This window comes from Nothobranchius furzeri, chromosome 11, assembly GCF_043380555.1.
Source record: "Nothobranchius furzeri strain GRZ-AD chromosome 11, NfurGRZ-RIMD1, whole genome shotgun sequence".
NCBI classification, from domain to species: Eukaryota; Metazoa; Chordata; class Actinopteri; order Cyprinodontiformes; family Nothobranchiidae; genus Nothobranchius; species Nothobranchius furzeri.
Window position 1 is genome coordinate 47,554,959 of NC_091751.1, and position 26,089 is coordinate 47,581,047.

The 26,089-nt window shown below is 40.4% G+C and overlaps 1 protein-coding gene across 2 annotated transcripts in view; it reads right to left on the reverse strand.

Moving 5' to 3' along the window:
- Positions 1–7,449: 7,449 nt before the first annotated feature.
- Positions 7,450–26,089, reverse strand: part of atp6v1h (ATPase H+ transporting V1 subunit H) — a 55,641-nt gene continuing 37,001 nt past the window's right edge. For both annotated transcript variants that reach the window (XM_015956591.3, XM_015956590.3), the window contains 2 exons: positions 25,358–25,471; positions 7,450–7,824 (listed from right to left, as the gene is read on the reverse strand). In XM_015956591.3, the coding sequence (XP_015812077.1) occupies positions 7,755–7,824; positions 25,358–25,471 (184 nt within the window). In that variant the 3' untranslated portion in view covers positions 7,450–7,754. The remainder of the gene's footprint in view (positions 7,825–25,357; positions 25,472–26,089) is intronic.

Consider the following 26,089-nt stretch of genomic DNA (forward strand, 5'->3'; position numbering starts at 1 on the left):
CAGCCACTTTTGTTCTTTTAGCTATGCTTACAGTATTGTTTTCAATCCTTTATCGGTAAATTGGCAAAAAAAAGACTAATCTTTCTTTTTTTCCTCACATTCATGCATTCATTAGCCTATGAATGCTGCACCTTCTGCACTGTAACTTCTCACCCTTTATCTTTGCCTTTTATCTGATTTTTTTAATCTGAATTGAATTTGTGTTTAATGTGTCCTAAATATATATGTGTATTTTAATTATGCTGTCACATTGATTTTGCTGTTCCAGCAAGTTACCATTTTATCAAGTTTCCTCTAACTTTAAAAGTTTTTTTTTTCAGAATGAGAAAACGCTCCATTTTGGAGCAGAAAATGATAAATTCAAAATCATCATCAATAAACTGTTTATATGTTTAAAAAGTCGTGATTTCCCTAACAGAAATGCTGCAGAATTAGGAAAAATAATGACCTAAAAAAGAATATATCAAACCTGCAATGTGTTTTCACAAAAACTAGAAAGGATCGGCCGTAAAAAGCTTTCTACTGCATTTGTGGTGAAGAGCAAAGACGCTCTCAACTTATGGTTTAATGGTTCTGATGTTTTTTTTAAACAAACAACAGCAAAAAAATAAATAAATAAAAATAGTTGGCTGCTGGAAATAACGCAAGCAGGAAATCTACTTAAATAAAGCTGAATGATGCACTGCCAGACATTAATAATCATTCCAGAGTTCAATGGGACTCCTGATGCGGGCAGTCAGCCTCCAAATCAAACGTCAAACCATTTATTTTATTGTATCAATTTGATTTTAACATGAAAGGTCAGGATGCACCCTCCTTTCAAATTATATTTCATTTTTAATAAACTGAAACAATAATCCAAAAAGTCTAAAATGTTGTTGGAAAATCAACTTAAAATCGTGATCTCAGGCTTTCAGCTGATAACGTAAATAACTGACCAAAAAGAGCACCAAACTGAACTCTCACTGAGGTTTGTCAGCATCTCTTGAGATCTGACAAAAGTATTCCATAAAAGGGGAAATACAAATATGATGTTCAGATAAAACGTCATCCCAAACCACTTTCCTGATAAAGCTCAGAGCGTTTCTGCAGCGCCCATCTGGGAGGACAAAATTGCATGCCATTTCATACCATTAGCACGGCCTTAATGTGTCACATGTGTTGGAGTGTTGGAGAGGTGTTGCTCACAGGACAGAAGGTGTGTTTTAATGCACTAAAACCAAAGCTGACTGTAAAACCGCTTCCTGAAATGAAAGTACATTCACAGGAACAAAACTTTGTTTTTCGCAGCATCTTGCAAATGCTGCACAAATGTTTGGGGAAGTCTTTGTAGGTTTTGTGCATCTGCATTAGGTCACATTCTCTCATCCTTCTAGTAGAATCCCATAAACGTGTGTGTGTGTGTGTGTGTGTGTGTGCGCGCGCATGCTTTTGATGTTCAGCACCTCAAAGCTGAAACGCAGTCAGAGACCAATTCACTGTTGTGCTTAAAAGTGAGTCATTGCCGAACTATTTGTATTCGGCACAGTCATCCATCAGATCACGGATCCTCGGGGCATGACACAGATTTCAGGGCTTTAGCAGATGTTAACAGGGCACCTGAGCAGGACAGGCTTGTGTGTGGACTTCTGGTCAAGGAGTTCGATTTTTAGTTTTATAAATCTCAGCGCGGAAACACTTTTCCTCTTTTGTGTTTTGATGAGTTTACAACAAAACAAGCACTGAATGAAACAGAAAAGCCTCTTGTTGCCAATTTATCATCAAATTTTGAGGTAGCTTAAATCAGTGAAGGTTTCTCTGTGACAAAATGAAGAGGAAGGTCTCTGGTTTGGGGAAATCAGACATCTAGACCAACTGTAGCAGTAGAATAAGATTTTTCGCTGCAGGTTCATCTAGCCATGCTCCATTGTAGCCTCAGAAGGTCTACCAATGCCTCAAACTGTTTTAGACTGGGCCAATCACAGCGCTCTGTAGAGAGATGTTGGGTGATCTTAGCTACAGACATATACCCCTGTATATGTAAACGCCCTGTGGACTGGCGCTGCCTATTGGAGCTGCCGTAGTGGCCAGCTACCGTCTTCGATGGGTGTCCATTTACTCCCAGTGCATTTATTCCTACTGAGGAAGGTTCTTACCCGACTAAAAAAAAACTAATTTTATTAAACCTTTTCGCAAAATCAGACATACAGTCTGGCATGATAGTTAAGATGTAATAAAAAAAAATAGTAATACAAATAAAAATAATCTCCCAACAGGTAGGCTACAAAAGTCCCATGTGATCTGTTTTCAACAAGTTGTTGCAACTGTAAGCTGCACAAAAAACAAGCACAGTTGCTCATCATGCATTCCTTCCAGCTCAAGAGAGGAATCCATCCAATATGGTGGTGATGCTGTTACGCTCCCCAGCGCCCAATGGGGCGTCTACGTATTAATGTCTATGGCCGTAGCACCAGAGCTGCAACGGACAAAAACTACAAAGATGACATCAGCCCTAGACGAGTGCTCACTTGAAAGTCTTTGGCATAAACTTTGGACGATTAAGATTTGGAATTTTCTGAGACATCAGCAGATAGAGGCACTTAAGTCCTTTATTTTGTAAAAGTATTTACTTCTTTTCCTTCATATGGAAACTGCCTCATTGACTGATTTCCATAAAAATGGATGAAGCCTAGTTTCTGCTTCTGCATCAGCTCCACAAGGGAGACACACACACTGACGGATGTTTTGCTCTCCGACTTCTCCGTCTCCTGGGGAGTGTTGCAAAGCAATTTCCCATGAGGGCAACAAAGGGTGTAGCCCTGTTCTGTGGTGTCCTCCTGTCATGTATCCAGTCCAAGATAGTTTATTTACTATTGTGTTTTTTTGTATTTCAGAGACTTTTTAACAGGGACAAATTTATCCCTCATTCTCCTCAACCCCCTGATGCACTCGCCACCTCTAAACCCACGTTTTCCGTAATCTCCATCTTTGAATAAAACACTTGTTGCGTATCTTTTAATTCCTCCAGTCACGGGTGAATAAGCGTTCATATGTTTAGAGTTTTTCCACGAGATATTCTTAAAGCTGCTCCGTGTCTGTCGCTAGATATTTTCAGCTCTTTGTTTTGAGGGCGCGATGGGGGTGATGTTGGCGAAAGTGCTATCCTGACCAATCCCAAGCCTTTGTTCTCTGTCTCGTTGGACAAATGTTTAGAAAACTGGGCTCGGCTCGCAGGGACGGATAATGGTGTTGCGTGTCTCCGCACCAACGCAGAAGCTTAAACTAGGCTTTAGTCACATTGTCCGTTGCTCTGATTGATCCTAGCATTATCTGATGTGTACAGAGACCATTTGAAAGCCAACTGTAGGCTCCCCCCTTACTAAACTCTGTCTATGGGTCGAGGCCAGATTACATACTTACATATAAGACCCGACTCATCTCTAATGGTTTGCTGATGATGCGGCTCTGTGTGCATCTTCAAGGGTCAGCTCCTCCAAGTTTGGGGTCATGGTTCTTAACCTGATGAATTTAGAATGCGTGGAGGAGGTCAAGCACTGTTTTTATTCACAAGTGACCTATAAGGATTAAGCAAAAACGTGCTCAGTGATAATCTGCAGTCATTGTGGAGAAGAAGTTTACAAAATATCACAACATCTGGATCGCAGCCTAATGAATCAAGAGGATCTTCGTCATTTGGGGAGAACCCGGACTAGAGCAGCAATTCCTCCACATGTAAGGAGTTAGCGGAGGTGGTTCGGTCATCTGATTAGGATACCTTCTTCTCATCACCTTCCTCTTCTCATCACCTTCCTCTGTAGAAAAGGAACAAGAGGCAGGCCCAGAACTATCTGGAGGAATCTCTGGCCTGGGTATATAGGGAGAACGAGGACTAGGTTTCGGTTCAGGATTTGTTATGTTCATGACCCACCTGTGAATAAGCAAAAGGCACCATTGTGTGTCAAATTCTTGCACAGTTATCAGCCTGTTCTGTATAAAAGTCAAACCCACCTCAGCTGCATGCTGACACGTTTGAGTGAAAGAGCTTTGGTATGCAGACATCGTTCTGCCTCACAGAGATCATCACCTTCATGTCCAGGTATCCAGATGGCCGGTCAATGCAGGTCACCCCATCCCAGTCTGACTTTAGCTTGTTTAATATGGGATTGGCACGATGTCAGTGGCAGTTTTGCTGTTGATGTTGTCACCAGAACAGTTTGTTGCTAAATGTTCCCAAAAAATATGGCTGCGAATGAACTTACCAGCATGGCTGAAACCCAGAGGATCCAAACAAACTGGGTCAAAAGCAGCCACGTATTTAGCGAGCAGCACATTATGTACTCAGATCCGTTTGGATGCTCTTGTAAACTCACTTGAGCGCATTTGTGGAGAACACTTTCTGCATCTCGACACCCCAGTTCTAATTAGCCGTTGCTGTCATCGTCATAGTCACACAGTCTGGTGACAAAAACAACACAGTCAAGTATACTCATCACTTTTTAGTTAGTGCATGCATAAATAGTCAATAGTGTGTTTTTAATTCACGCTGGAGGCTTTTCATTTGCTTTGGGCGAGGTGACGTCCTTCCAGATTAAATGATGGGCCTGTTGCTTCACTTTGCTTGGGGATGATTCACACATAGAGATGGTGTGTGAGACCCTGCTCACTTTTTACCCCTACGTTTATTCACTCACACCAATGTTGATGCTGCATGGTGGAAAAATCTAATGTTTAGTTTGTCTGCATTAAAATAAAGAATAAATGAGGCTTGATTTGTATTTGTATGTGTTATTAGCAGTTATTGTCTTTTTAAAGGTATCTAAAACCCATCTTCTGAAACAGCATTAAGCAAATAATGACAAGGACATTAAGACTTCCTACTGCGTAATATGAGAACCCATAAACGAGCAACCACTCAGCACTAAACCGGCTGATTATCTTTATCAGCAGCGATCTGATTGTGTCCAGAATCTTTAAAAAAAAACTCTCTTAAAGTCACATTTTTACTAATTCCACTTAACCGATCGGTTGCTTAAGAGGAGGGAGTTGATTCAATGCGGTCTGAAATGCTAACCTGGAGTGAAAGAACACAGCCCAGCAGGAAGGTAATTATAGTGCACCTTCGCTTGGCCGTGAGCTATTTGGAAAGAAGCTTTCAGATGAGGTAATTCCAGTGTCCACAAAACACCGCTGATTTCACAGCGTGACACAGAAGCTATCCGCATACATACCATGCCACGGAGGTGCAAAGCAAGAACACACACGGCGACTCCCCTTAGATGCAGGATTAAATGGAGCTTCACACTGACAGCAGAGTCTTGTTTTGATCGTCACTATGGGAACGGACAGTGTCTGACCCATGCTTGCAAGAGCAAAGGGATTTGATCGATTGGCCGAGGCAACAATGGTCTTCTTCAGACAGACAAAGATGTCAAATGCCTTAGAGGCTTGTTTGATTTTTCGTTTCTTCTTTAAGACTTTCCGGAAAACTTTCACATCCACTCTCTTGATGAAAAAACAAGCAAACTTCGTCATCTCTGGGCCAAACCGAGGCTGAATGTGCAGCACTGCCAGCACAAACTCCTTTTCTAGTCTGTTCCTCAGCCCCAGAGGGAAAATGTGAATGGAATAACAAAAGCAGCAGAAAGGGATTTAAAGTGTTTGCTTCAGGGTCTGGAGTTCACTCGGCTGGTACAGGTTACGCACCGGGAGCATCGCGTGCCAGCCTCGGTAAAGCCGTGTTTGGAGAGCAAAGCAAGGCCAGGCAGCTACAGCCAGATGTGATGAACCTCTACACAAATATTGACTTTACATGCGTCCCCATCCTCCCCAGCTCTTAGACACACAAAAACACAGATGAGTGGTTGCAGAGATGAGCTTGATTTGGATGATGGCCTGGTGAATGCTCCAGAGGCCATGAGGGTTACCACTGAATGGGTGGTCTTTATTTACCGAGGTTGAAACCCAGAACAAAGAGGAATAACAACTTGTCTGCTGGAAAGTTAAATCAGCCGTGAGAATTTAAGCACAAGTTTAGTTCTCGAGAACATTAGGACTCCCTGCTTGTGTAGCTTGATTTCTACAGAGGATTCCGAGTCGGGAAAAACAAGTCCAGGTTCCTCGTGGTGTTTAAACTTCGGCGATAGAGGCATCTGGAAACAGATTTCCCTCAGGCACGCTGCTGCCAGCCTCCGTGTCTGGCTTCCTGGTGCAAAACAGACAGTGGCTGCTGCAAATTCTAATAGAGTCCATGGAAAACGGTGCACCCCGGGGCAAACACCACACTTCGTTGATATTTGAAGTGGAAATATGAAAACAACATCAACAGCTGACAAATATTACCAATTCACATTTTAGTTTCCATTCCTGCTCATACAGCTGCATGCAAATGTTCTTCTATTTAACATTTCTAATTAACTGAACTACTGGTGTCGTTTTATAATTAAACATGTAGTCACCTACTCTTTGCTTTTAAAAAGTTCTTTCAGATCCTCAAACTCTGTTTTTGAAGGGGAATTGTGGCTGATTTAAAGAACGCCCCTACAACTACTTTACACGTTTACAGGCTCTGATGTAGAGTGGGTGACTAGCATTGTTGCCTCACAAAAAGAAGCTCTCAGGGTTGAATCTCAGGCTTTTCTGCATATTCACTTCACGCACACAAAATCAGCACTTGAACTTGGCCTAACGAGCGCAAAGAGCGACAGCAACGGCTGTTTCTTGGTTTAATAAAAAATCCATTCATGTCCTTTATAAAGCACTTATTATACAAAACCAGAAAAGGTTTGAAGCTGACTTTAGAGCTTTAGAAAGTCAAACTTCATATTGATTTAACAGCAGTCCGGATTTTAGTCAGGCCAATGCGGCATCTGTGAATCTGTCTGTGATCAAGTCTCAATGACATGCGAGCGACTCGTAAAAACTCATGGAAAGCTAGCTTAAGTGTAACCTGCTTCTCAAAGGTCCTGCTAAGATGAGAGCAATGACGGGACATAACCAGATTCCCTGAGGGTCTGCTTTACGGGGCTGGGTGACCCTCGCCTGGTTTCATCTGTGAAATACTGATGGTGAGAAGAGCTGGAGCTAAAGTCAAAGTGATCTGCATCCATCCGACCAACGGTAGGCATTGGATTAAAATAACACACGATGAAACAAATACTCCAGCACGTTTTCCAGAAAAGCCTTTGATGTAGCTGATTACTTGTACTTTAGGTACAGAGGAGACGAGCGTTAAATGAGCTACAAAACAGCTGTTTTGAATGTTCTTCTATATAAATTCAAATTCATCCCAAAGGCAGATGTGCACAAATATGACATCAAATGAACAAATAGAAAAATCTTCCATTAGAACTTTTCATTGTTGATTAAATTTGGTCTGATTTACATTAAATAAGTAGTCTTTGAATTCATTTGACTTGTTTTTGGCTTTTCCGCCTTCATGATTTCAAAAACTGAGACGCATCACATCAAAACCACGATAAACATCTTTATTGGAATTCAAACATTTTACAAGTAAGACTTAAATATCCTGCAGTTTTGTACATTTTCACAGACACAAAGAGCAACTTGAACCTCAACACGTCACAAAGCGCACATGAAACACGACAAATAAATCAGGTAACATCCGGGATCATTTGGGGGGTTGGGGTTGCTGGAGGCGGGAATAACGTCGTTTGATTTTGAATTCATTACACAAACCGATGCGCTGATTTCAGCACCGCTCCGAAGATCATCCACACATTAAGTCACAAACATAGAAGCAGAAGCAGAGGAAGAGCTCAGCTTCGAGCTGCCACAGTGGGAGCCTGCTGCTGGTCGGTGGACTGGAGCTGTCTGCCCAGATACTCCCTGGAAAAAAAACCAAACAACAGTTAAACAAACATCATTAAAAATGGCTGCACGTTTGCTCATGTAATATAAAACTTTTCTGAACTTTGAGGGATCATAAATTGAAAGTTAAACTGAGTTGTCATCAACTGTACCCCTCCAGCTTTGTTTTGTCATGTATTATATAAATAGAGTGACGCTGAAATAGGTCACCATGCGTTGTTGACTTGAGCCAGCATCTATAAAATTGATGGAGCATGAAGTCCCCAGTTTGCTGTGACTTTCTCATCCATTTACACTTCAGTTGCTCAATCTGAACAGAAAACACGCTGAACATAAGTTGGGGTGTCGCGTCATTCTTAAAAATTCACTACAATCAACCGACAGACCAACCAACGTATGTTTGTATGTATATATATTTATATACAGTTGTGGTCAGAAGTTTACATACACTTGTAAAAAATATAATATAATGGCTCTACTGAGTGTCCCGTTATTTCTAAAACTCTGATTTTTCTCTGATAGAGTGATTGGAACAGATACTTCTTTGTCACAAAAAACATTCATGAAGTTTGGTTCTTTAATGTCTTTATTATGGGTTAACAGAGAAAAGTGATCACATTTGCTGGGTCACAAATATACATACAGCAACATGAACTAGCAATTTTGGTGACTTAGAAACGTGTCAGTGAACTGAGCTTCATAGCATGGCCTCTTAACTTCTTGTGAGTGATTATGAGTGACTACAGCTGGTGACTTCTCTTAGGCCAGGTAAATAGGGCTCATTGGATACAAACGCCCACAAACGCTACAATGGGAAAGTCAAAGGAGCTCAGCATGGATCTGAAAAAGCAAATTATTGACTTGAACAAGTCAGGAAAGTCACTTGGGGCCATTTCAAAGCAGCTGCAGGTCCCAAGAGCAACAGTGCAAACAATTGTTTGTAAGTATAAGGTGCATGGCACTGTTTCATCACTGCCAAGATCAGGAAGAAAACGCAAGCTATCACCTGCTGCTGAGAGAAAATTGGTCAGGAGGGTAAAGAGTGAACCAAGAATCACCAAAAAGCAGATCTGCCAAGAATTAGAAGCTGCTGGAACACAGGTGTCATTGTCCACAGTCAAACGTGTTTTGCATCTCCATGGACTGAGAGGCTGCCGTGCAAGAAGGAAGCCCTTGCTCCAAAAGCGGCACCTTAAGGCTCGACTGAAGTTTGCTGCTGATCACATGGACAAAGATAAGACCTTCTGGAGGAAAGTTCTGTGGTCAGACGAAACAAAAATCGAGCTTTTTGGCCACAATGCCCAGCAATATGTTTGGAGGAGAAAAGGTGAGGTCTTTAACCCCAAGAACACCATGCCTACAGTCATGCATGGTGGTGGGAATATTATGCTGTGGGGCTGTTTTGCTGCCAATGGAACTGGTGCTTTACAGAGAGTAAATGGGATAATGAAGAAGGAGGATTACCTTCACATTCTTCAACATAACCTAAAATCATCAGCACGAAGGTTGGGTCTTGGGCGCAGTTGGGTGTTCCAACAGGACAATGACCCCAAACACACATCAAAAGTGGTAAAGGAATGGCTAAATCAGGCTAGAATAAGGGTTTTAGAATGGCCTTCCCAAAGTCCTGACTTAAACCCCATTGAAAACATGTGGACAGTGCGGAAGAAACAAGTCCATGTCAGAAAGCCATCAAATTTAACTGAACTTCACCAATTCTGTCAAGAGGAGTGGTCAAAGATTCAACCAGAAGCTTGTGGATGGCTACCAAAAGCGCCTAACTGAAGTGAAAATGGCTAAGGGACATGTAACCAAATATTAGCACTGCTGTATGTATATTTGTGACCCAGCAAATGTGATCACTTTTCTCTGTTAACCCATAATAAAGACATTAAAGAACCAAACTTCATGAATGTTTTTTGTGACAAAGAAGTATCTGTTCCAGTCACTCTATCAGAGAAAAATCAGAGTTTTAGAAATAACGGGACACTCAGTAGAGCCATTATATTATATTTTTTACAAGTGTATGTAAACTTCTGACCACAACTGTATACACATACACATACACACATACGTACATATACACATACACACTAGGGCTGGGCAATACGGCCTAAAATCAATGTCACGATATGTTGAAGATTTCACCACGAAAACGATAAATGGACGACAACTGCAGGTATGTCCAGAAACCAAAGTTGTCCACTAGATGGGGCTGTCCCATGTATTAAGGTGATTCAAGGTGTTACAGCTTCTTAACCCTCCCACCGTCTTTTAGAGGTGTGAATCTTCACTTGTCTCCCAATTCGATTACGATTATTGGGTCAACGATTCAATTCGATTCGATATCCCGATGCATCACGATTATTTCATATTGATTTGTTTTCATCGATAAATAGAAGATGTCAGATAATTGCCTTTTATTTACTTTTTTTTAATCAAAAATTTAATTGACACAACCTGCCATCCCTCAAAAGCTCTCCATTCACAACAGATTAGGACAAAACATTTTAAACATTTAAGAAGATTTAACAAAGTAAAACAATCTGTTTCCCCGTTCAACACCACACCTCAGGCTGAGAAAAACACGCTTTGCAAAAGCTCAACAAAATCTGAAAAAATACTGAGAACCTACAGGACACATAATGTAATAATAAAATCCGTAATGGGTTCATATATGAGTGTTTGATGTCTCTGAGCAGCTCTAGAGTCAAATATTTATGCCACAGTTCAAGTCTGTCAGAAATAACACCAAATGAAATGTTTGACTTAGTTATTTTATTTGAAGCCAGTGGTTAATTTCTGAAATGTTGGAGAATGAATCAAGTTATGTTTGATGCAGAAAATAATAAAACATAAAACAAATTCTACACTTCCAATAATATTTAAGATGTGTGTTTTATTCTTTCTGATAATAACAACAGCAGAAGGCTGTGGGCTGGATTAGGATTAAATTACCCAGCTGATGGATCTCCTTCACTAACCAGCTAACTATAAACCTTTCCACTAACCTGTCCTGTGTGACCCTCACCATGTGACCCTCATGTCCATGCTGTCTCTGGAGGAGCAGATAGGAAACAAGATTTCCTGTAACTTAAAATGGACCAAAGCTTCCTCCCAGCTTCTCTTTAAGCTGAATTTAACATCAGTTTATCTTCATGAAACAAAAGAATAAAGTGGAACAAGAACTTCTATCAAATGTAGAGTCCCGCCCGGGCCCTCATTTGTCCACCTTGCCACATTCTATTTCTCTCTCCTTTTAACTTCTCCGTGTCCCTAAATAAAAGAGACAGACGATCACGCTGCAGCTGCCATCATTGACCCCGCCCCCTCCCCAAGACCAGATCTCCCGGCATCACAACACTCTGTCTGACTGAGCGCTTCCATTAAATTATGAAAATAATGCATGTTTGGAGCATCGGTTTGGAGGAGCATCCTCCGATCCTCTCTCTTGTGTGAGCAGACAATGTCTCTCTCTCTCTCTCTCTCTCTTTCTCAGATGCTGTGCGAGCGAGCGGAGCGGGCCGCGTGACAACCAACTCAATTAACATAATTCACGGCCCAAATCCAACAGAACAAGTCGGGCTGATTTGGTTCCGGTTCGGTCTCAGGTTACAACTCCAGCGCTCAACCCTGCAGCACCACATTAAGGTGGAACCACTTGGTAAATGTGGAGGACACTCACTCTGACAGATTTGGATGCTGCGCTGGTGCCACCGTTAAAAAAACAAAACTACATTCCACTATAATCGATTATGGCGTACTCTTCTACGATGCGGAATCGTTTATGTCCGCATCCCGATGCATCGATTATTTGATCATTTTCCTCAGCTCTGGTGTCTTTATGGGTGACCCCGAGGAAGGTTGACCATTGAGCAGGATTGATGGTTTATCCCTCGAGGTCCACGTGGCAGGGGTGAGGTGGTGCTCACTCCTCAACCCTGCCACATGGACCAAAGGGATAAACCATCAGCCCTGCTCAATGGTCAACTTTCCTTGCAGGGTCACGCCCATTAGGACAGTGGGAGGGTTAAAGGAACATGAATGTTGCCAACCTACACAAATCTTTTAATTTTTTCATTATTAAAATTATTGTCATGGAAAAAAATTTTCTCGATAAGAGACAGAAATTTCAATAATGATACATTTTCAATTCATTGCTCAGCTGTAACACACACACACACACACACACACACACACACACACACACACACACACACACACACACACACACACACACACACACACACACACACACGCACGCACACACACACACACACACACACACACACACACACACACACACACACACACACACACACACACAGTTCGTTTATTATTCAAGGTTCGTTCAATATATTCTTGGTTCCGACATAAATATATAATAATTTTCAAAGATGAGTCAAGCAAAGTGTTTAAATATAAAATCCATTAGGGAAAAAAACTGCTTTTCTCTGGTTTCAAATATTCTTTGTAACATTAAGCTTACTTTCTAGAGCACTCATGAATAAAGACATGATGCATCTATGAGGGAAAAAAACAATTAAATGACTCATTTTTCTACACTTTGTAGACCATCTGTTGTCCAGGAGCAGTGCTTCCTGCCATTCCGTTAAAAACCTGTGCTTAATGAGCTGTAGAGTTACTGATAAGAGTGTAATAACGGCCAACTGCAGTTTGATTTGGCTATCTTCAGTCCACCTTAATATGAAAGCGAGTTTCGGAGAGGCAAGAACATGAGCACGTCTATGTCATTTGGACCAGGCTTCTGTGCATGGCTGAAATCTAATGAAAGTATTTAGAAAGGTCACAGCTCTCCTTCAGGTTTCTTCTTGACAGAAACATTTTTGGTCCAGACACTCAGCTTGTTGGAGCCAGAATTATCAAGGGCCTCTCAGGAGTCTAATAAAGGTAAAAGCGGGCCAATTCCTCTGATAAGGGGGAGCACTTTCACCTTAAAAAGCTTCACTCATCTCCTATTTTCCCGCTGGGGTTTTCCTGCTATTTTTCCCGGGATGGCACGTTGCTATGTTTACACCAAATATGAATCACAGTAGTGATGGAGGAACCGTCACAGCAAACAGTAGAACAGCTTTCCCTAAATCCTTCTTCCTTCTACTTTCTCAGATTCCTAAAACACTGACCTGAATTTAATCAACAGAAGATGTTTCCTTTAGAAAAGCACATGGCTGTACACCATGTGGCTTCACAGTTAATTAACAACAAAAAATGTGTTTGTGGTCGATCTAAAAGTCCGCCGTCCTCATCAGAAATGCTGCAGATCAATCCAAACCCATCTCAGATCAGGCTGGATGCTTTTGATCGTTATGTGACCTGTTCATGAGCAGTGCTGTGGTAATAGCTGAAGTTAAGGTGCAAAAAGCAGAAGGCTGCTAGGTGAGTGTTGTCACTGCGTTATTAACAGCAGATGGAAATAATTAGAGTCTAAAAGCGACTCGTGAAGCTTTTGCTGGCAGTCAGGGTGATGAATGTTCCTGCAGGCTTGGCAGGGGTGAATTGACTTGTGGACTTAAAACGCTGCAAGACATTCAGACGTATTTAAAGGAGATAGTGGAATTAAACGGCAGCAGCACCAGATTTCTCAATATGCATCAGAGAGAGTCAGAGCCTGGAATTAACTCCTGATACATTCCCATTTGTTTCAATAATGATAAAAGAATAAACACATCTAAGCCTTCTCTAGCCAGTTCATTTGCACATTGCTTGAAGGCACATAATTAAATGAGTTTTCCCTGATAAAATCTTTTACTTCATTACTTATGGGGGGGGGGGGGGGCATTTTCCTCCCAAGTGAATTTTATTAAGAGATAAAAAGAGGAAAGCTACATAACGTTACAGCGACCCAACCAAGCTGACAGATTAGTGGAATTAATGTTTAAAGTTAAAAGCTAAACATGCCAAAAAATAAAGCCTCAGTAAAAACTTTCCGTTTAGCTTCATGTATTCAGCAGACACTTTTATCCAAAGTGACTTACAAAAGCAACATGACAGTTATCCTAAGGTGAAACTGGAGGATTAGAATATGGTGCAAATGTTCATTTTGTTTCAGCAATTCAAAATAGACTGAGAGACCATCTATAGGCTCAGGAACCCAAAGCAGGTGTTTTGGATTCATTAGCTGATTTAGAGTCATACTATTCTAATTCTCTGACGGGTTTTTCCTGCATTCAAATTTGTGTGGCGGCCGCCTCCAGCTAATTTTGTGCCACCCCAGCCTGATTTCACTCTGCCCCAGCTCGGCCGGGCCGATTCGCCGAAGACAAAGGTACAGTTGCAGAGCTGGAGACCGCCGATGTACGTCTGCTGCTGCTGCAGGCTCACACTTCTACTAGAGAAAGCGCAGGCGTCAACCTGCGATCTCTGGTTCTGCAGCCATCAGACACTTTGGTTTTTCCTGCATTTGGCAAATAAAGTAAGTTTCAACTACCATCCCCTTTTACACACGCAGCTCTGTGGCTCATCTGAATTGCTTTCAGTGACACAGGGATGGTTATACTATGAGACATCCGCTCCTTTTTGCTCGGTGCATAGTTATCGTCACGACGGAGAGAATACACAACAGAGAAGTTAAGAAACTAGGAGGTGTAAAAAAACCTGCTTTTTAGGAAAATGTCTGTGAGAATGAGGAGAGCAGGTCTGAGTTATATCCTACAACAGCACTGTTTGGATCACCACACCATATCTGTCTTAATGCCACTTTATTGATACTTTTGGAATTTATTGTACATATCAAAGCAATTTGGGCCATTTTAATCATACTAATTAATAACTTTAACATATAACAGTTTGTTATTTTCCTCCCTTTTAGTCATATATATATATATATATATATATATATATATATATATATATATATACACATACATATATATATATACATACATATATATACATATATATACATACATACAGTCGGGCAAAAAAGTATTTAGTCAGCCACCGATTGTGCAAGTTCTCCCACTTAAAATGATGACAGAGGTCAGTAATCTTCATCATAGGTACACTTCAACTGTGAGAGACAGAATGTGAAAAAAAATCCATGAATTCACATGGCAGGGTTTTTAAAGAATTTATTTGTAAATCAGGGTGGAAAATAAGTATTTGGTCAATAACAAAAATTCAACTCATTACTTTGTAACATAACCTTTGTTGGCAATAACAGAGGTCAAACGATTACTATAGGTCTTTACCAGGTTTGCACACACAGTAGCTGGTATTTTGGCCCATTCCTCCATGCAGATCTTCTCGAGAGCAGTGATGTTTTGGGGCTGTTGCCGAGCAACACGGACTTTCAACTCCCTCCACAGATTTTCTATGGGGTTGAGGTCTGGAGACTGGCTAGGCCACTCCAGGACTTTCAAATGCTTCTTACGGAGCCACTCCTTTGTTGCCTGGGCGGTGTGTTTGGGATCATTGTCGTGTTGGAAGGCCCAGCCACGTTTCATCTTCAAAGCTCTCACTGATGGAAGGAGGTTTTGGCTCAGAATCTCGCGATACATGGCCCCATTCATTCTGTCCTTAACACGGATCAGTCGTCCCGTCCCCTTAGCAGAAAAACAGCCCCAAAGCATGATGTTCCCACCCCCATGCTTCACAGTAGTTATGGTGTTCTTGGGATGCAACTCAGTATTCTTCTTCCTCCAAACACGACGAGTTGAGTTTATACCAAAAAGTTATACTTTGGTTTCATCTGACCACATGACATTCTCCCAATCCTCTGCTGTATCATCCATGTGCTCTCTGGCAAACTTCAGACGGGCCTGGACATGCACTGGCTTCAGCAGCGGAACACGTCTGGCACTGCAGGATTTGATTCCCTGCCGTTGTAGTGCGTTACTGATGGTGACCTTTGTTACTGTGGTCCCAGCTCTCTGCAGGTCATTCACCAGCCCCCCACCCCACCCCCGTGTGGTTCTGGGATTCTTGCTCACTGTTCTCATGATCATTTTGACCCCACGGGATGAGATCTTGCATGGAGCCCCAGATCGAGGGAGATTATCAGTGGTCTTGTATGTCTTTCATTTTCTGATAATTGCTCCCACAGTTGATTTTTTCACACCAAGCTGCTTGCCTATTGTAGATTCACTCTTCCCAGTCTGGTGCAGGTCTACAATTCTTTTCCTGGTGTCCTTCGAAAGCTCTTTGGTCTTGGTCATAGTGGAGTTTGGAGTCTGACTGTTTGAGGCTGTGGACAGGTGTCTTTTATACAGATAATGAGTTCAAACAGGTGCCATTAATACAGGTAACAAGTGGAGGACATAAATGCTTCTTAAAGACGACGTTACAGGTCTGTGAGAGCCAGAGATTTTCCTTGTTTGAAGTGACCAAATACTGATTTTCCACCCTGATTTACAAATAAATTCTTTAAAAATCCTGCCATGTGAATTCATGGACTTTTTTTCACATTCTGTCTCTCACAGTTGAAGTGTACCTATGATGTAAATTACTGACCTCTGTCATCATTTTAAGTGGGAGAACTTGCACAATCGGTGGCTGACTAAGGCCCTGTCCACACGTAGCCGGGGATCTGCCAAAACGTAGATATTTTTCTACGTTTTGGCCTGTCATCCACACGAAAACGGAGTTTTTTTCACACGAAAACGGATCTTTTTAAAAACTCCGGCCAAAGTGAAGATCTGTGTTTTCTCCGTTTTGGGTGTCTGCGTGTGGACAGATAAAACCGGAGTTTTAAGGTCTGCAACGTCACTTTCCGTGACAAAAAAATGCTGACATCACGTGTGCGACCTGTGTTTACACTAGCCGACAGCATGGATGCCCTCAGAGCTGCGCTCGCTTTATCAATAGTCCAAGCGCTTTTTGCTTGTTTGTTTTTTTAAGCGGAATTACTGCTCCTTGCGGAAGACCACAGACGAAGGACGAGGTTAAGAACGGGGGAAGTACTGCCGCCTACAGGTCTGGCATGTCCTTAACAACGTATTTATCCGGGTACGTGTGGACAGAGTTTTTTTTTTTAAAATGAGGTGGTGTGGATGCAAGTTTTTGGAGGGGCGGATATTCGTTTAAAAAAAAACCCGGCTACGTGTGGACTAGGCCTAAATACTTTTTTGCTCCACTGTAACAGTTTACACCATCACCCTTATGAATCCACGCCAAACGGAAACCCACCAAATAAACACCTTCTATATGGTTTGTTTATATAGTTGATTTTATTTCATAAAGCATGTTTAAATATTGGACCCAAAACTTCTTTACACAAGTTCATTCCCGTTTAGAAAAACTTTGGTTGTTGCTTTTAGGTTCTGGGCTCTGATGTCTCAACATGGAAATTATTGTATCGTATTTGAAATAAAACTAATAATAGAGCCTAATTTTGGATTTTAAAGGTGCAATATGTAAGAATATAGGAGAATTTTACCCCAACAGTTTCTAATGTTTTTAATCACTTTGGAAGGAAAGTCACGCCGGGCACACACCGGCCGCGGAAGCGCCGCGAAAATGGGACCGCCTTCATTCGGCACCCTTGTTAAGCTATTCTATAGACCACATGGGCCGCCGAAGCGCCGCGAATCGCCTCGCGCCGTGCAGCGATCATTTCGGCATCAGCTCTATTTTTTTCGCCAGCCGCGGCTGACCTCTGTCTGGCAGGAAGTCAAACCTAGACATAAGAGGCAGGCAAGTAAATTTAACAAAATAAAGCATTTCAAAATAAAATTCCACAATAGTCAAATGTGTTCGTAATCAGACACTGCAGAAAAACCACACGAACACACATACACACACATCGAACTTGTGTGCGTGTGACCACGTGAAGGGGTGTGTGGTTTTGGGTGTCTTTTCACTGGAGCAAACAGGACAGAGAGGCAAAAAGTCTGAGGCAAGCAGTTAAGATGGATGACTTTAAATTAATTATGGAAGAAGAAGAAGAAGAAGAAGAAGAAGAAGAAGAAGAAGAAAAAAATATCATTTCTATAGCGCCTCTCAAGATAAAAATCATGAGGCGCTAAAGCTCAAAGTTGAGAAACACAAGGAGCTGTACGACCCCCGAAAAACATGGTTATTTACGTACCCATTTTGGAAGAAACTGCTAGGATACAGCTGCAGAATTGGAGCGGGTTCCAAGAGATTCAACTGGCAGAAACAACTCATCGCACGCACGCACGCACGCACGCACGCACGCACGCACGCACGCACGCACGCACGCACACACACACACACACACACACACACACACACACACACACACACACACACACACACACACGGCAAGTTAATACAGCAGTGCCGAAAATTGTAATTCGATGACGGCCGGCAAAAAGCTCCAGAGTTGATAAAAGTGGTTGCAGAAACTGAATTTTACCACAGGATGTCAATTTTACTTCATTACTACATAATGCACCTTTAAAAAAATAGATGGAAACATAAACAATGATCTGTTTAAGCTTTGGAGACAAAGTATACTCAGCAGAAAGTATTTAAAAGTTTATTTGCATCTTAGAAAACAGCTGCAATCTTCAGAAAAAGGCCAGCAAGACTTATTATATTTAGTTATATTTATATTATTCCATAAGTTGTATTATACATGTTAATATAAATTGGTTTATTTTGGTAAAAAACACAAACATGATATTTTTTTTACCTTTTAACATTTCCCTGGATGTAAAATTTGTTGTAATGAAAATAAAAAATATTTATTTACTTTTTTTTGATGGATTTTATAACATATTTAAATCAGCTGTCTTGTTTGGCAAAGAAAAAAACTGAAATGTAATATTAAAACTTATAGTCAAGGACGTAAAATTTGCTTTAACAAAATTTAAAATGACTTTTTTTTAATATATATATTTCTTTTTTTTTTTAATTGTCTTGATTCCGTTTTTTCATTTCTGGTTTTTATTTGGTTTCTCTGCCAGAACTTAGTTTACCCAAAAAAAAAAAAAACCTCCTTTATGAAATAATTTTGTTGATTCTGTTGAAGTGCAGTACTTTGAAAAAGAAGTGAATTTAGATTTTTTTTGTTTCTCTCACTCATGGTCTTGCTATTATAGAATCACAATGAGGTCAATTAGACCGACCTTATTGAATAACTTTTCAAAGCCTCTTAAAGGGCATGGACACATAACCGTGCACATATTCATCTCTGCTGTTGTCATGACAGCAGGAGCCTTCGATAAATAGGGATAAGAAGAACTCCTCATGAAGGCAACAAGGCAACCCACTCAAGGTGACAGGGCTGAGGTGAGCTGCTTTGAAAATATCTCGACTCTATAAAAGACCGTCATTGAAACGGAGCTCAGACATTTATTTCCTTCCTTCCAAAGAACCATTCATACGTTTGTTTTCACTGAGGCAATCAGTGTAGGCAGTAGATCATTTTATGTGACAACACAACTTTGAGACATGATCCACCCCCTCTGTCACATTACATATCCCCACAAACATAGACTTAATTAGCGGCACGCTAAATAATGAGAGTATGCGTGAATAACTTTGCATTGCTGTGATTGTTTTCTCCTTCAAACTCATCATGAGAACACAAAAGCCACTGTACCACTGCGCCAGAGCGGCGTGTCGCCCTCTCAGTTTGGGTTGGCAACAGGAGGTGTGGGTGAGTTAATATCTCACCCATGGTAATCTCTGTATCTTTTGTTCATTTTCGTTGATAAAATGTACGCTGATGTCATATAAACGGTAATCTATGATAGTAGGGCTGCTCCAATCTGATCACATGATCAGAAACTGGGCCCGATGATGTGATTTTCAAAGGGTCGGAATCGGGTGGAAAAGATCGGGTTGTAACTTGTAAAACAACAAATATGAGGTTTTTTTTAAAACTCATCCTGAGATTTTCAAACAGAATAACAATGGCTTGTTTTACTTTCAACAAGTTCCTCTACATCAGTAATCTTTGTTTCTTGGATGAACAACACCGTAGAGTCATTCAATTAAGGACAGACAGGGATTTCAGACACCATAGCATGCAGCTGTTAGCTAGCAAGCTAATGCAGAGCTAACATGTATCCTCAAGAGAGCTGAGATGTCTTTACATTCTGTATTTTGGTGTTATTTTAAACCGGACAGCAAAGGTAGAGCAACAGACTACTTTCGCTTTCAGTTTTTCCTGTCAGGCGTCGCCAAAGAGGCTCAACGACCTCCATTAACAGCACAAGTTCACAGCGTCAACTCGGATAAAAACACTGAGCCTGCCGACAGTGAAAGACATGCTAATGAAGAGAAATTATCCAAAAGACAATAAAACGTCTGGTTTTCTCAGCTGCCTGCAGCACCTGAGCTGACCGCAGTAGCTACAGGTGTTGTGCAGAGAACAGTGAGCCTGGCAGCCATGGCGCCACGTGCCCGCTCCGTCACAAAAATGCACATCAATCAATAACGAGGATGTAAATAATTTGAAATATAAGCAACAGCAATACATTTAAATTATATTCACATTTTTAACACGTTTATGTTTTATCAAAGTACTTTCTCAACAAAACGCTTCGTAGCAGATATAGGAAATAACAAATAGCTACAGAAAAAACTAAATATATAAATTAGGATAACTTGGATGGGTTTTCCTTTTGTGTTCTCAGACTCAGATCGAGAGGTGAGAAATCGGAACATCTAAGAGACAGCACTCTACTCCAAATCCTGTAACTCTTTCTTTATCTAAAGCTTCCTTTATGCAAAGCTTTTCTGTGTTATGATGCAAATAATAAAAAGGAGATATATACCTTACTGATGGAACTGAGCAGGGAATGCACACCTTTCTTTAAATCAACGTCCTGATAATAAACATCCATTTCTTCTTGTTAACCAAAACAAGACAGAAAACATTTTATGCTCCTGCTTATGAATTTATGTCCTCACTTTGGTGATTACGTTGTTTACGGGGCACATTACTTAGATGGATAAGTTGCACACAGAGGCTCGGGAACCTGCATGTTTTCAATAATGGCACACACACGCACACACACACGCACACAACACACACACGCACACACACACACACACACCTTTCCATCAGTCGCTTGTTTATTTCCTAGCATTTTGTGAGTGTCTAGACTGTGAAAATATAAAAGGAGTTTTCATGAGGCTGAAGTGAAATAGATCACCTGGAGCTCAGAGTCATGATGCTGCCAAATCTGAACAGATGATCACCAGCTGAGAAATGAAATCTCGACACCACAAAAGTCAAGTGGCCAGCCAAGGAAATCTGGAAGGAGTTACTGCTGTTTGATAATTAAATAAACGGTTGAACTTAAGAAAATGATGAAAGGTGTTGATCTAATCTGACGTGGTCCAAGACTGGCAACATTTTTGATCATAAATCAGGTCTGTCTGATGATTTTGTTTCTATTTTGAAAAAAGAGTTCTTCCTTAAGACCCCATAAACAACAACAAATGAACAATAACTCAATTTGATCGAACTTTCAACATGTTTGTGTTTTTTTATCCTTCTTAAAGCTGCAATAGCAAATCTGATAAACACAAACATGGCCATGGAACTCTTACCTCTCCCGTCGGCTATCATGCAAATGTTTTGTTTTACATGACTTTAAATGGTGTGTTTCGTTTTGGGACTCTAGTTTGTTTTAAAGTTGAAGTGGTAGCAGCCGGCTGTTTCTCGTTCTGTCACACTTGGGTTCAAGAGAACCACGTCATAAATTTTATTAGTTATTTTTTTTATCTCCACACAATATTTATATTTGTACGATGTTAGAACATTAACGTTTTGTTTTTCTTTTCAACAGCTGTGAAAAGTGTTTTAAGCCAGCCTGTTGGCGATTTGCCATTTTAGCTTTACATCTTTAGTTGTCGTCTTCGTGATTCACAAATCTTTAATGCCAATAAAAGAATAAAAGAATATTGCTATTTTGGATTTTTTATTGGAGAAATGCAAGACTTAAGCAGAATGTGAGTTTATTTCAGAAAAACCTCAAGATTTAGGGAGATGTTTGGAAATATAGTTTAGATTTTAGAAAACGTTCTTTCAATAAATCTGTAATCTACAAGGATTAAAAGAATATAGTCAACAGCTATTTCCTCATAAAACACAATATTCCAGTAGGTTTTGTGGTTTAGACGTGAAATATTTGGCTCAAATTAAGCCTAACTGAACATGTTTAGTAAATGTTTGGAGGTAACCACTACTGGTCACTTTGCAGACAGCAAGTAGTTTCCAAACCAGTTGCTATTGCGTGTTTTAGACAGTTTCTCAAAGGAAAAACGCTGTTCAGATACTGTTTGTGAGAAACATATAAGTCTGAAAATCTAACTCCTCGCTGATAGGTGCCGACTCTTAAAGGTGCAACATGTCCTTTATTTATATAAAGTAAAAATTCTACAATGAATCTCAAAACTGTCTATGGTCTCAATCATGTTGGATGGAAGGTTATACTGCAACATAATACATCCCCAGTCAGCTGGTGATGGGGTGAGGGGGTCTCCTTTCAAAATAAAGGAAGGAGGGACATAGCTACTGCTTACCATCAGTGAGTGTGGGGTTGTCGCGTCTCCTGCGAGCTAACACTGCTAATGTGAGCTAGCGCTGCAGCGCTGGAATTTGTAATTCAGCTTTGGCAAAAAGCTCCAGAGTTGTTTGAAGAAACAAAGCCAATAACAAGAGTAGGGCTGCAGCTATCGAGTATTTTAGTGTAACGTCCAGCAACGGTCAGTTTTTAGGTACTGTTTGACCATCCAACATCTGGTCAAAAAGGAGACACGAGACTGCATGTGTTCCCTTTGAATCAGCCTGCCTTCATCCCACCAGCTGGAGCTCAGAGCCTGCAGCTCTGACAGAGATAGTGAAATCATAACAATAAACATTCTCTCCTCACAGAGCACCCTTCTTATCTAAGTCTCTTTGCTCAAAGAAGAAAAGAAGATTTTAAAATTAAAGATGAACTTCCACAACTAATAAAGTGAAATAATCATTAAATGAACATTTGTTTATTGCTACATTTAATAATTATAAAATAATGAAATATTTCATGAATCTGTGCTCAATGAAATATGTTTCAGCATGTTTATTTGACCAGGTCATAACAATTGCACTCACACAAGAACAATGTAAGGTAAAGTTAAATCCCATGACACACAAATAACCTTTACCTCAGTTCAGAGCCTCCGGTGTCAAAGAGGGCGTGTGTTTCTGAGATTCTTGGTAATATCCCTCAAACTTGTCAACCTCTGGTTGACTACACGATCATACCATGAGAACATTAAACCAGATTACTGGGGCTTCCCCCCAGTGCTAGAGAAAGCTTCAGACCGGCCACCTGAAGCAAAACCCTCTTTAACCACCAAAGCTTTTGACACGTCGTCAAAATCTTTTCGCACCTGCAAAGCTGATAAAGCAAATGGTTCCTGCAGAACAAGCTGAGATTGTTTAGACTCCTTAAGAGTCCACCAGAGACCTGACTCTTTTCTGAATCAAAACAAAGTGTTTACAATCCCCTAATAAATAAAGAATCCTAGAATATTCTGATTAAAGTAGAATAAAGACCAGGCAGGGTGATATTCTATATTTAGATTGAGTATCACAGCTTATTGGTCAAAAGTAGAGGTAATATATTTATTTAGCTCTTAAAGCACTCAATTTACCAAACTCTACATTAGTATTTGAGTACTCTATCAAATTGTCTATTGATTAATCGAGTATTCTATTAGACGACGTTTCAAGTGAAACAAGACTGTGGTCTGCTGCTAAAATTATGAAAAAAAAAATTATAAAGAGATCAACAATATGTTTTAAATTGATGTTGTCTAGGTCTCTTTCCCACCTGATATTTACAGTTAATAATTATTTTATGGAACAAAATTTGACTTACATTTAATTAAAATATTAAGTTTAATATCACTCATCTTAGTCTAAACATATCTAAATATATCCATATATGATCAGGAGAATTAAATTATTTCAGTAACATGTTCAATAGTAATCTACTGGAAACTATATTAACATTTAATATCTACTAGTAACAATGTAATGTTTTTTAGTTATTATGTATGGGTTGGCAACATAATCCAGTCTAAATAGTATTCAAATACAGAAGCGTTTGCGAATTACATGCTACAGCGGCTTGCCGCAGTCCTATTGCTGTGTGTGGATCAGACTCGCTAACGCTCAGTAACAACAGCAGACTCCAGGTAGCTGCTGCAGCAGCTCTGCCCCACACTGCTGCAGAGATCCACAAATAAACAGGATGGTGGGATCTTTCCTTCTGCTTCTGGAGTTTAGTCATTCACAATCATCACCTTTTTTTCTGAACTCCACTTGATTGTGATTTGTGAGCGTGCCAAGCACTAGCTTAGCATTAGCCAATCTACCCATAGTTTAACTCTTGATCCCAAACTTTGGACCCTTTCTGCCATTTACAATAGTTTCCGTCTTTGCAGGTCCCTCTATTTTCCTCCACTAAACCTAGATTACAACACTGTGCACCAGTAAAATGTGTTGAGACTGTGGTGCGCACATTTAGCGAACCTTTGAATCAGTAAAAAAAAAAAAAGAATCGAGGAATTTGATAAATCGAATCATTTGATGATTCATTTCAGCCCTAAACAAGAGTGACCTAGAAGTTATTTCTTGTACCCCTAAGAAGCCACAGCATTGTTTTGTTTTACTCTACTCTAGTATCAGGTAAAGAAGTCTAGAACCTAGTCTTGAGCTAACAATGCTAACAGTAAAATAGAAGCAAAAAGTCAGCTCTAAAAACATCTCAAGCTACGTTTCCAACTACCAAAAACTTGATATTACAGTGACATGTGTGTGTGTGTGAAGTGAATAACGAGTCGATCGTGCCATTTTACTTCATTAAATCAGTCATTAAGAACAATAACAGCAATATACAACCACACTTCCTTTATGCCAGAGGAATATTACTGCAATAATTGTAGTAAATGCACCCTACCATAAAACACTCAAGAGTGCTAGCACCAGCTATGACGATGTATTTGTCTACTTACTGTGTATGACTCGTCTTTGCTTGTTATCTAGAATCTATTGTAACTGACAACAGTCATGAAACTCCCGGAACAAGAGACAAAGAGGTTGCAGTAACCAAATCTGACCACAGGATGTCACTTTTACTTCATTCCTACATATTGCACCTTTATGTAAGAAGTCAGATTAAACCTTCCTCTGATTTCTGCAAGAACCAACCAGCAATCATTTAAAATTGCATTTAGCTTTTGTGCATCTCCACATTTCTTGACCTTATGTGAAAGTGTGAGTGTCCTGTCACAGTGTACCGATTGATCATGCGCCCTGGCTACTTGGCCAAGGGGATGTCCCTTTGGCTGACTGGTTAGAGCGTATGACTCTCACCCGGGAGTCTGGGGATCGAATCCCGCCCGGGCCCTCGTTTCTCCACCTTGCCACACTTAAATCACTTCAAACACATCTCTGACCTCCAACATAAGCAGATGTCTAATCAGCCAGAAGAAATTAAAATATGCATGAGGGCCATTTGTGTGCAGATTTCCATCAAATAAAAACCAGAAATTCTAGTTTAGATAAAAGTTTAGGCACTTGTAGAAATGATCAATGATGCTACAGGTTTGTTCGTACCAGTTATGGACCATCAGCTTCTGCACAGCAAGCAGGGCGTTGTAACGAACTAGCTGGTCCTCGTGGTGCATGTGATTCATCACCAGCTGCTTTCCACCCAGCTGCTCGATCACCCTGAGATGGGAGATAATGGGAGAGGAAGAGAGAGGGGGAGAGGGAGAGATTTTATAGATACAAACAACACACGTGATATTTTTCATGTTTCAGGCCATTCAATGATCCATCATGTAATCTAATCCAGTCCAACAGAAAAATTCAGTGCATCTTATAATGGGCCTGCAGCCTTGTGAGAGGACATGATGTCCTGAAATGAAAAACAGAGCTATACAATGTTTGTGGAAATGAAGAATTAGATCTCAACAGGATAAGAAAAGCATAAAAAACTATGCGCATGTGCAGATATCAGCTTTGTTGCATGATCCCACAGGTGTTTAGTTACCTAATGAAGACTGAAAAATAAGACTGTGACCAAACCACATGATATTGGCAGAAAAAACACAAATAATCCCTCAGTTTGCTTTTCCTTACTCAAAATGTAAAACTAAATGATTCAATCTTCCTTTATTTTATTCAGATTATTGCAAAAGTTCATCTATTAGCAGGTTTTTCATCTGATAAATCACATTTTATTTGTGCAAATTGTGTAAAAACTGATGCATCTTTAATTTTGCACACATCTGAATGTTTTACATAGCAATGCATCAACATCTTGTATGCACTTTTCCTAAAACA